At 39.6% G+C, this 11,293-nt stretch overlaps 1 protein-coding gene across 1 annotated transcript; it reads right to left on the bottom strand.

The window, feature by feature from the left end:
• Window positions 1–1,229: 1,229 nt before the first annotated feature.
• LOC121885998 (SWI/SNF-related matrix-associated actin-dependent regulator of chromatin subfamily B member 1-like) lies at window positions 1,230–11,051 on the bottom strand. The gene is made up of 9 exons (XM_042395869.1): window positions 9,678–11,051; window positions 8,455–8,566; window positions 7,529–7,637; window positions 6,864–7,001; window positions 5,610–5,737; window positions 5,326–5,492; window positions 4,512–4,702; window positions 4,113–4,244; window positions 1,230–3,371 (listed from the first exon to the last, which is right to left on the bottom strand). The coding sequence occupies exons 1-9, from the start codon at window positions 9,765–9,767 to the stop codon at window positions 3,332–3,334; spliced, it is 1,107 nt and encodes a 368-aa protein (XP_042251803.1). The 5' UTR covers window positions 9,768–11,051; the 3' UTR covers window positions 1,230–3,331.
• Between the last annotated feature and the right edge of the window lie 242 nt (window positions 11,052–11,293).

The following is an 11,293-nucleotide window of genomic DNA, read 5'->3' as shown; positions in this document are numbered from 1 at the left end:
TTGGAATTGCATAAATTTTATATGACTGGAAAGCTGAGACTCTTGTGGATTCATGGAGCCCAAATGTATTCATGTGTGATGATGTTAGTCCCCATAGACATTTCATTGTAGTGAGACCATTTTTTGAAACTTGACCTCACTGTATAAAATTACCTAATGTGACCTCTAGGATAATCACAGCCTTGTGAAACTTTACATCCACAAACTAGAGACCTAGGGCCTTCAGAGGATGTATGGCTTTCCTCGGTATATGGATAATAAGGGGGTTTCTGAGCAATTTCCAGAACAGAAGTGCTTGCCATCCAACCACCAAAAAATTCAATTCTTACAGAAATCTCCAAATGTCAAAGGTTTTTCATACCAAATCATAGCATGAATTTGACTGTGGTGTTCCTCAAGGTCTTAATGTGGTATTTTAGAGGGATTTTTGACCATTTTTATCAATTCTCGGTCAAAAATGATTCAATTTTGCACCAAGTCTGTGTAACAAATGGTACCAACCCCAAAATTGCCGCAACATCTTGAGACATTATTGAGCATGGAATGGGCCTCATGTACTTCCATCATAATGTTCTAATCAAAATTTGAATAGGCGCCTAACCAAAACACAATGCTTATTACAGATTTATGACTAGAAAAATTTGGTCCACAGTGCTGAGCTGCATCTCAAATTAAGTTCCCAGCTTTCAGATGATGTATACCACTTTTATATGGCATATACTGTTGACCTGCTATCTTCCCCTAAGTATCCCATTCCCCCCTAAAAAAGACAAGAATCGGTCTATGGCGGTCTATATCTCTAATGGTTAAAAACTTAAAGAAGTTTCATTTTATTTTTGTTGGTTATGTTCATATTGTAATGATATTTTGATTTCAGTAAGTGGTTGATAGTGGATTTTAGGTTCAAAATGTTCTTTCTTACATGATTGTTATTCCTTTCATAAACAAATATTGTATGTTCATCAAAGTATAGAACTTATTTTTAAGGACCATAATCATATAAGAAAACATGCATAAACCAATGTATGTTTTACAGCATATATCATTTATAAAGTTCTTTTTCATGTGTGTGTTGAGGATGGAGACCCCCCCCCATACATATTGTGTCATCCCCACAGTACCCCCCACTTGAAACATGTTCCCATGGATATGCTACATCTGCACCTTCAGCAAAGCTATTCATTTCATACTTGAGGGAGATTCACCTAATATCCACATTGAAAACAACATATTTTAAACAAGTTCCTTTATTGTTACTTTTAATATAAAAAACAAGTCCACTATAAAGGTAAAGCAATTTTACAAAACAAGATAACAAGAAGCGTCAGTACATACGTTTACATCATTCTACGGAGTATGTTCAAGTTGAAAAATCATCACTTTAAAAGACACCATTGGTTCACGTCAGCTTGTTTTTTTATCCTCTGTATTACCCGACCACAGCATCAGTGAAACAGAGGCTCCAGTCTGCTGACACTAATGCTATGTGAGGCACAGTGCAACACACAACTATGGGAACAGTTGTTCCCTCATGCACAGGGTACAGTATGAGCTAGCTATGTTTCAGCATGCAGATGAACACTGGTGCACATTACTTGTCAGAATCAGAGCTCAGAAGCTACATACTTAAACCACAACTCCTCTGTGATTGGCTGCAAATCCCAGCCATGGTGTCTAATGACCTGTCTGGACAGCAGTGACATCACTAGTTTGATTTTACACATGCACACTGGTCATTTGTGAGATGTACTGCATCTGACAAATAATTCTGATAGTTTGTTCAACAATTCTCACTATTCCAGTAAGAACCGGTGTATTCTATAGCGCAGCTACTGACATCACAGTTAGCAAATATGGTCACATTACACTTCCAGTCCTCAAATGATCTGCTCTGCTGTTTCCTGTTCCGATCACCAGTCGGCTCAGACTCACCTTTGTGCAGATGTGCTCAGTCGGCCAATTGAAACACTGAAGCACTGTGTTTGGAAGTGGAGAAATTATTCCATCACATTTCATCAAGATGTTTCGTACAATGTTTTGATTTTTGATTTGCATGGAAGCAGTAGCCTACTCGCAAATTTTCTACTCTGAAATGGGCCCTTGGAGTGTTTTTTTTTTTTTGGCTCCTTGTTGAGATCAACATATGTGGAAGTCATCATGTCACACTATGCATTGTGGGTTATTCCTTTAAGCAAAGTCTGCAAAGTTCTGTCTACAGCACTGACTTTTCATCTGTTTTGGTCCCACAGCTTTAAGCTGCTTCATTTACTATTTCTGGGGAAACGTCCACCAACAAAGTGTTGATGTGTGAGGTCAGTTTGACACTACTAAACACAACACCTCTGCCATCAGGACAATTATTTTCATTATTGATTTATCTGCCAGTTTTTTCAATTAATTTTTTTTGTCTATAAACAAATAAAAACATTAGTGAAAATATGTCCATCACAACTTCCCAGAGCACATGGTGACATGTTTAAATGTCTTGTTTTATCCAATCAACAGTGCAAATATATTTCTAATTCACAATGAGATCAGAGCAGGAAATCCTCTCATTTGAGAAGCTAAAACAAGAAAAATGTTGAGACATTTTTCACTCTTTTCACCCAGAAAATGATGATTTAAAAAGCTCTGCAGGACGCCCTGACTCAGTAAAACCAACCACTGGTCATGTGGAACAGAGGTAAGAACAGGCCTTTTTCCCAGCAGACATCTTGACTTATGGTGGCATTCATATTAATGATGACTTCATTCTATACAACTGTGTCAGTACAGGGCTCTGGACACACCATACTTAATGTTATTAGTTATCACCTGTGTCGCCATGGTAGCCAGAAAAAAAATAACACCTCTGATCCAAATGTGACAGAAGTCTGAAGATTTGAAGTTGCTGTGGTGATGTTATACACATGCTGTCCAGATCAATGTAATGTCACACACCATTCATACAGATACATTAAGCTCAGTCCGTTGTGCTGTGATGCAGAATGTCTGTGGAACACTCCTCAGATAAATGACAACACCAGTTAACGGTGATCTTGTGTTACACTTGAATTGTTGCCATGACTGATGTGCTAAAGGCAAAAGGAAACATGAAGGATGGTAGAGTGTGTGAGCAGAGGAATGCCTGGGTGTGTGTGTTTGCGTTGATGAGAGGCAGGTTCCCTCACACTGACCATGTGTGTATGTATGAGTGCATTCATGCTTACAGGAACGTCCAGATGCTTTGTGGATGACCTGTGTGTGAGTGTGTGTGTAAGTTTGCTTGATCATTTCAAAGTAACAGGAGTCTCCAGAGGACATGTCATCTGATGCAGCTTCATGTCTCTCTCTACCAGGAGGGAGCGGTGTTGGCCAGTCGTCTCATACGCCTAGAAAAACACATTTTATTCACATTATTTCAAGATTCTGTTAAAGCTGTAGATCTGAACCTTCTCTAGCTAGACAGGACTGACATGGACTGGCTCCTCTACAGTAGCTACATAACCACACCAGTAATGCATCCTCCCACACATAATGTCCACATGTAATGTTTCTTCACAACTTGTGGAGGGGAGTAGCAAAAACGCAAATGAATGTAAACACACAGTGTACATGGCAGTGTGTTGCAACTGTAGATGAGAGAAATAGAAACCAATACAAAGCAAACTTCCTTTAGTGTGCAAGAATGGAGTTATTAAACAAAACTAATACTTGTGGTTGACCCTGTCCCACATATGAATAAATCTATTCTTCTGTAGAATACAGGACTACACAATGATTTTGTTAAGATGTATTCATAGTCTGCATAAAAGGCATATATTTATTTCCAGCTCTTCCGGATTCAAATGGAGGCTCCGCCTTTTATTTACTTGTTGCCGCGGTGAATCATAATATTGGAGCTCCATCAAAGATAACTTTTTTTAATTGATGTTGGAGTGTTGTGCTAGATTTTCTGTTTACTGAGTGAGAAGTGTGCTAAAGATCCTCTTTCCCACAACTAGCAGTAAACGGCGGCCAGCTGTGTGATTTAACCTACAGTTCTTGTAACTGTTGACTCAACAGTTACAGGCAGCGGTAGCAGCTGCAGCAGAGTAAATATATCCCTATTCAAAGTATCTTGACTGTCTCACCTTGTGTTCCTATCTTGGTCTCGGATCTTCTTCTCCATTTCGGCGTCTGTGAGGGTCTCTAGCAGGGGGCACCACTGGTCTGCATCGCCTGTGTTGCGGATGGCAATCTCTACTGTGGGCAGCGGGTTCTCACTGCAAAGTACAAGCACGGCAGTACACAATTCAGTGCATCATAACACCAAAGTTAGGGATGAGATTAAAGTATACACAAAATGCTTCACAACTGTCAGATGAAGTTGTTTCATTAATCAAAAAAGTCAAACACTTTTACTGTTTTATATGTCCAGCTTTTGACTGAATCAAAGCTTACACCCTGCTGTTAGGAGGAAAGGAACGATGTGTGTTTAGACCACTGAAGCCGCTGATTTTAACAGCTCTGTGTGTGTGTGTGTGTGTTACCTGAAGGCGTAGGTCCTCTGGTGCCAGCTGAGCTGACCACGAATGCTGTAGGCGATAGTGGTAACAAACTCTCCGCCCAAACCCAGCTCAGAGCAGAGCTTAAGTGCAAAAGACTCCGGGGAGTTCTCCCTCTCTGACATGTCCCACTCAAACTGGTCCACCAGAGAGATGTTGCCGACGTGGATGTTCAGCTGTGGAACACACAAAAATAATAATAAACTTTATTTATATAGCACTTTTCAAAAAACAGATACAAAGTGCTTTACAATAAAAACAAGGCACAATGGGTGAGCTGTAAGCAGGAGAGAGATGACTGACTACTGATGCCAGAGAGCAGGGAGTTACAGTAATCCAAGCCACTGGTTATGAAGGCTGAATAACAGTTTCAAGGATTTTGGCAGACAGAAAAGGTCTAATACTTGAAATGTTTCGGAGATGTAAAAAACAGGACTGGACTATTGATTTAACATGTCTGTCTAAGCTGAGGCTGTCATCGAATATGTCACCATGATTTCTGTAATGCTGAGTTACTGAAGACTGTTTGATATTTGGGTATCTACACAATGACAGACTAACCAGTACATAACTTGAGTTGATGACGCACCCGCACACATGGCAGAGAATGATCAAAAACCTGGATCAGGTGTTTACATGCCACAGTATCCTGGTTTCTATCAGTACTCCAGCTAGCATGTCCAGGTTTATCAAAACTAGGATCAGGGCTTATCCTGTTTATGGTGTTATATGCAAAGCATAACCAGGATACTGGTTATATTCCTCAACTCCTCTGAGGACTTGTTTGTTCAGCACCAACCTTGATGATGACTCTCTGGTCTGCCTGCTCTTCTAGTATGCTGTCAGTGGGGTAGGACTCAATCTGCTGACGAATGGCAGAGGCGATGGCGGGGACGAAGGCTAGAGGATTCAGGTCCAGGTCATCACACAGAATTTCTGCAAACATCTCTGGGGTCATCAGTTTCTCTGGAGGGAGGGATTGGTGAGGTTAGACAAAATATTCAAAGTGGATAACTTGACACGAGACAAATCAGACAGCAAACGATACTGTATGCTTGGATGTTGGCAGCTAGCTGACTTTACCGTTCATGTTCCATGTGAAGGCATCTCGCAGTTTCTGTCCGTCTATCTCCATGTCTAGACGAATGGGAACCAGCGCCTCTACCTGGGCTGCATTCTCATGGATCACTGCAGGGTCATGGTCATCAAAGCTGAGTGAGACACAAGACACAACAAAACTCAATATACAAACGAAGGCTTTTTGGTGTTCAGACAGATGTGGCTGTTGTGTAAATGTTTGTTATGGCTTTATTCAAACATGACAGGATATTTATGGAGTCAGGAGTCACCTGGTGCGCGATCACCCAAAACTGAAAACATAAGGTGTGATTATTACTGTGGTTATGCTAACACCTCTGATCAGACATGAGGAGAATCTTAAATTGGACTCATTCACAGTGTTTTGAATAGAGATGCACCGATCGAAATCGTCCAGGTTTTCAGCTGTTGGCCATGACTGGTGACCGGCCAATCAGTCTCATGTAGCTGATTTTTTGCTGGTCATATTTTCCGCACATAGACAGGCTATGGTTCACGTCGTGCACACGGCAGCAGCTGCGGCACAGACAGTGTACCAACACACACACACACACACACACACACAAAATGCATGTCACACACACAGCTACAGACAGCCACACACACAGACAACATGCCTGCTCACACACACACACAGTGTAGCCAAGAAACCATCACGCCGATTTCAAGTAAAATGTAAATAGTTAATAAACATACGATTGAATTTCAATATTCCATTAAAGAAAAGATACAAAAAATGTTTGTGTATGCTGTCAAATACTTCTTACTAAATTCTTATAAAGAAACAAAATGGGAATCGGCAGGTTAGACTTAAAAAAATCATAATCGGCCAAGAAAATTGCAATTGGTGCATTTCTAGTTTTGAAGTTTATGAAACTTATACTTTCTTCAGAAGAGGACATGCATTTTAATATCTCTCTGCTTATTTAACCTTGTGCTGCTGCAGCCTTTTCTTTAATATGACCGACTCTAACGAGACTTGTGCTGCGTTGGCAGTGATACTCATGTTACTAAAGCCTCTTCAAAGACTCGCACCTTGTTATGTAAATGTGATGGCAATCTTATGTGTCGGTCTCGAGGTGTCTGTTTCATTTAATAAGTCTTGACTTTGTGGTGTTGTTAACTGCATCATATTGTAATGTGTTTCTAATATTTTTTTACTCCTGTAGATATTTAAATGGACTAAATATTAGAAACACTGCAGGATACACAGCTTGTGCCATACTGTGGCTTTCTTACCACAGTGGGAAGGTCCTCTTCTTGTCACGACCCATTCGGTTGCGGTTGATGGTGGTGGAGCATGGCACGGCGTCTAGATGGTGAGAGCTGTTAGGCAGCGTGGGGACCCACTGACTGCTCCTCTTTGCTTTCTGCTCCCTTTACAGAAAGGATCAGAAACATACTGTTGAGAAGGGTACTTTAGTGATCCAATAGTGCACTTTCATAAAGTTGTTGGACTGAATGGCCAGAAGCGACGAAGCAGAGGCCAAGATATTCACAGACTTCTATTCTCTAGTACAGGTCGAGCTCCATAAAAGCTGGAACCTACACTTCCCCTAATGCAACTTGATACTGTCATTAAACCCTTCCTGGCTGGTAAATGCCCATATCTTTCAAATTACGCACCCTCAGTTTGTAACGCAATGATGACCTCACTATTACCTCAACAGGGTTATTCTCTGTAATTTGGAACACTCTCTTTGCTAAAATGTGCAAAGTGCTCCTTAAACTGTTTACTACCTAGAGTATACATATTGACTGACACACATGCCCACACACACACACACAAACTTGCTTGTTTGGTCCAGGAAAAAACAAGTAGACAACTGTAAAATGATAAAATTGTAAACAACAACAACAAAAACAGACAAATGCTGGATCACTCATCATCTGATAGAGATTACCTGAGGTAAGCCGGGGGCTCTGTGCTGATGGACACCGCCTTGTATTTCTCATCATTACCCTCGAAGATCTCTTCACATTCTGATGCCTTCAGCAGAGTAACACTGGTGGCTACAGATGGACGATGGAGTAGGAAAAAAAAAAAAAAGAGATGCTAGACAACTTGTGCACAAATTTCAAGTGGTAAATATGAAGTGCATTAAGGCTTTGTGGCTACATGTTGCATCACTCTTACATCAGAGGGCTAACATGCTGAAACTAAAACACCATTACACTGAGTGACCAGAAAACTTTACACTGCAATGTAATCTAATATCACAGTCCTGTAATAGATCCTACTTTTGTGAAACCTTTTATTTGTTGTCGACACTTTCAGAGGTGTTTATTCAACCCAATAAGGCTGTAGTTACTGTATCTTATCTTTATGTGTTGCTAGTTACAACTGAAGTGGAAGCTGCTGTAACTGTTGCATTTTTGCACTTGTTAATCACTGACACCACTACTGTGACACAATAATGTGGGATTTTCTGTTGATGAAATCTGAGTTTCTCTAGGCGTCGATCTTTACTTGGTGATTAATTATGGTGGCTTTGACTGACCACCAGTTCACCACCTCCATCACCTCCTGTATGCCCGAGGACTTACCCTGATCACACACACACACACACTGGTAGAAGATTAAGTGAATATCTCTAGCAAAATGAAAATATGGATATAAGTTCAAAAACTTATTTTACTTTATTCTTTCGTTTGAGATAATATCTTAATTGTTTAGGCTTTTTTTGAACCAAGTCTCTAGTCTAACTGGGTCCTTAATTCAAAAATGAATTGTCATTTGAACTATTTAAATCAGCAATATTAACCATTATAGATAACATATGGACCTTCCAAACTGGGAGTAGTCCAAACTGACTGTGTTGGCACTCACCATGTGATGACGCTACAATTTTCTTCCTCTCCTCCACTGACGCCAGCCTCCTCCATAAAGATGGATATCTTTTATACAAAGAGCCTCTGAACATACGCAGATAGTTTCCAACCTGGAGAACAAAAGGCAAATGTTCTGTGACTGAAAGTGCATCCCTTTAGATTCACCTTTTAGCTTAACCATCCAGCTTTAGAGGTGCTACACGTTTCTAAGGTGTTCTTACTGTCTATTTAATAAGAGAGAAAATAGAGAGAGTAAACAAATCTCTACAAATGTGTATAATGTACAAGTCCAATTAATACACATTCAGTAACTGGATATGTCTGCATCAGCTTTACACATGTGCACATGAAAATGTCTCCCTCAGTCTTCTTTGTAAAACTTTGATTTGACCCTCTCCCCTCACAGCTAGATGCTGCCACCATCAGCTCCATGCTGGGGATGGTGTGTGTCTGCCTGCAGCTGGTCTTGTGTTTAACATTCATTAATCAGTGTGTTTAAGTTTGATGGTGAAAAAAGCTAAACTTTGATTCATCAAAGCCCAGAAGCTTTTTCCACTCACTCACTGTCTCACTGGTTGGGCAGTGAGACAAAGTTGGACACGGCAAAAAGTTGGAGATGTCCTTTAACACACTCCCTCAGTCTCTACACGGAGAGACCACACAGACCATGACCTGGCGCTTCAAACACAGCCAGTTCACACAGTAGACTTCTGTACACTACAGCACACACTTTATCTTTACTTCGAAACCAATATGATAAATGGTTTGGCTTAATTTACTTTACTAGGTCACATTTAAATATATTATAACACGTGTGCATGGCCTGTTCATAACTGTAATGTTTAAATATCAGAGAAAAACACACATCTTGACTCTTGCACGTTAACGTGACTTCACATTGATGCAGCTAAGTTAACTTAACGTTAGTGGTCCAGCACAACTAACTAGTTGGAATGAGAAAGTTAATGCAAAACAGCAACATTTGTGAGCTGTTATTTATTTGATTTAGAACAGCATAAATGATGTTTCATTCGCCAGTTGTTGACCTGACGTTACCCTGTTCAATCTCGTCCTTCGTTGTGAGGCATTTCTTTGTTTATGAAGCCATCAATGGGTGCTCGTTAGCACGCTAGCATCAACTAGCCAGAAGAATGGGTAACTGATGCTAACATTAGAGACCTAAATAAAGCATTGCAAAACAATGAGTAGATAGTTACATACCTCCGACCCAACCATGTAAAAGTCCCCATCTTGCTCTAACTGAAATTTAACTGGCTTCTGGCCAAACGTTTTACTAAGAGCCAATTGCATCTTTACGCAGTCGCTAACCAGCTAACTACACGTACACAGCCTTCCTTCCTCCAGATGTGTTTCAGGTCTACGACAAAAATGGGACATCAGAGTGTCCTGGAAAATAGCGCTCACTGAAGCTCCTCTGCCTTTAAAAAACAACTGAGAGCATATCTGCTCGTAAAGTGTAAAACGATATAAAGAGTATCCAAAATCATCAGAAAATTACAACCACCACGATTCACTCCCCGCTTTAAAAAACACGTTATGTGAACACATCCAAGAAGTGGTTTTTCACGACTATTGTAGGAGGCTTTTTTTCTGAAAATAGTAAACGCTGCATTGACCTTACTCTTCGTTCATAAAAAAGGTAGAGGAACAATTTACAAAGTACATTACCACCACCTGCTGATGTAAAGTGAGAAAAAGATTTAACTGTTCATCTGCAAAGTTTATCTATTTCCATCTCATTGCGGATTACTGAAAATTTTCTTGTAAATCTCATGTGCTGCATTACAACAAAAACGTTATAATTAGATAGATCAAAACATACATATGAATATGAATAAAAATATGAATTATATATGAATGAAAAGTACTTAATATTACATTGAAATACCGTACAATATGTTGATTAGAACTTGACCTGCGCAGCACCCCTAAGAAGGATTTGTGAAAGGACATTTGTATCTGTAGAAGTAAAATCCAACTACATTTTGCACAAGATTACTGAAAAATAAAATAAAGTAAATTAAAATAAAAACAAAACAATACCACTACAGTCAGCTATAGCTTTTGAAAAAGCTTACAGTCCATTACTCATCTCAACCCACTCAATAAGATCCACAGTATATTATTAGAAACTCAACTTAAGGCCCATGAAGGTTTTTTTTGCCATTGCCACGAATTATAACTTGTCTTGTACCCTTCTCAAGAGCAACAAACATAGGCTGAACATTCTTTACTGGGATTTATAATCCCTCCCACACATGCTGCTGGGCCAGTAAACTAGGTCACATGCAACATAAAAATAAAGAAATAAATAAAAATGTGTGCAATATCCATTATATAAAAACAGAAGCATTGTCACATACAAATAAAAGGCATTACTCACACCCTTTTTGAAAGCGGATTGTGTAACACACCTACATATCAGATTTAAGGCTGTATGAATCAAATGAAAGAAAGAAAACCTTGAATGAAGTTGAGAACATGGTACAAAACTTGATATACAGTCCAGACTGTAAGTATTTGGACAGTTACACAGTTTTTGTTCTTCAGGCTCTGTGCATCAGCACATTCAATTTGAAATAAAGTTATGGATACTACATTAAAGTGCCAAACACCTGAAAACTTGCTATTCAATCTTTGTTGGGTAGTTGTGTGTCATTTCAACATTAGTTCAGCGCAAAAGAGCTCACATGTGGCTAAAAGCTGATTGTGAGTTGCCATTTAGATTGAGATTGAGTAGTATGTCAATATGAGTAAAGAGATGCAAGAGAAAGAGATCAAAGGTAGCTATTTTGCCAAAATCAACAGTTGGGTAC

The sequence above is a fragment of the Thunnus maccoyii genome, chromosome 19, assembly GCF_910596095.1.
Source record: "Thunnus maccoyii chromosome 19, fThuMac1.1, whole genome shotgun sequence".
Taxonomy (NCBI): domain Eukaryota; kingdom Metazoa; phylum Chordata; class Actinopteri; order Scombriformes; family Scombridae; genus Thunnus; species Thunnus maccoyii.
Note: the sequence above shows the minus strand (reverse complement) of the source record. Positions and strands in the feature narration are given on the sequence as shown.

What these genes read in the sequence shown, in the direction of transcription:
- LOC121885998 (XM_042395869.1), bottom strand. Translation starts at nt 9,767, where the DNA reads ATGCAATTGGCTCTTAGTAAAACGTTTGGCCAGAAGCCAGTTAAATTT. An exon ending in GAGCCCCCGGCTTACCTCAG is followed by an intron (nt 7,002 to 7,528) that starts GTAATCTCTATC and finishes CTTTCTGTAAAG; the next exon opens with GGAGCAGAAAGCAAAGAGGA. An exon ending in ACCAGAGAGTCATCATCAAG is followed by an intron (nt 4,703 to 5,325) that starts GTTGGTGCTGAA and finishes TGTGTTCCACAG; the next exon opens with CTGAACATCCACGTCGGCAA.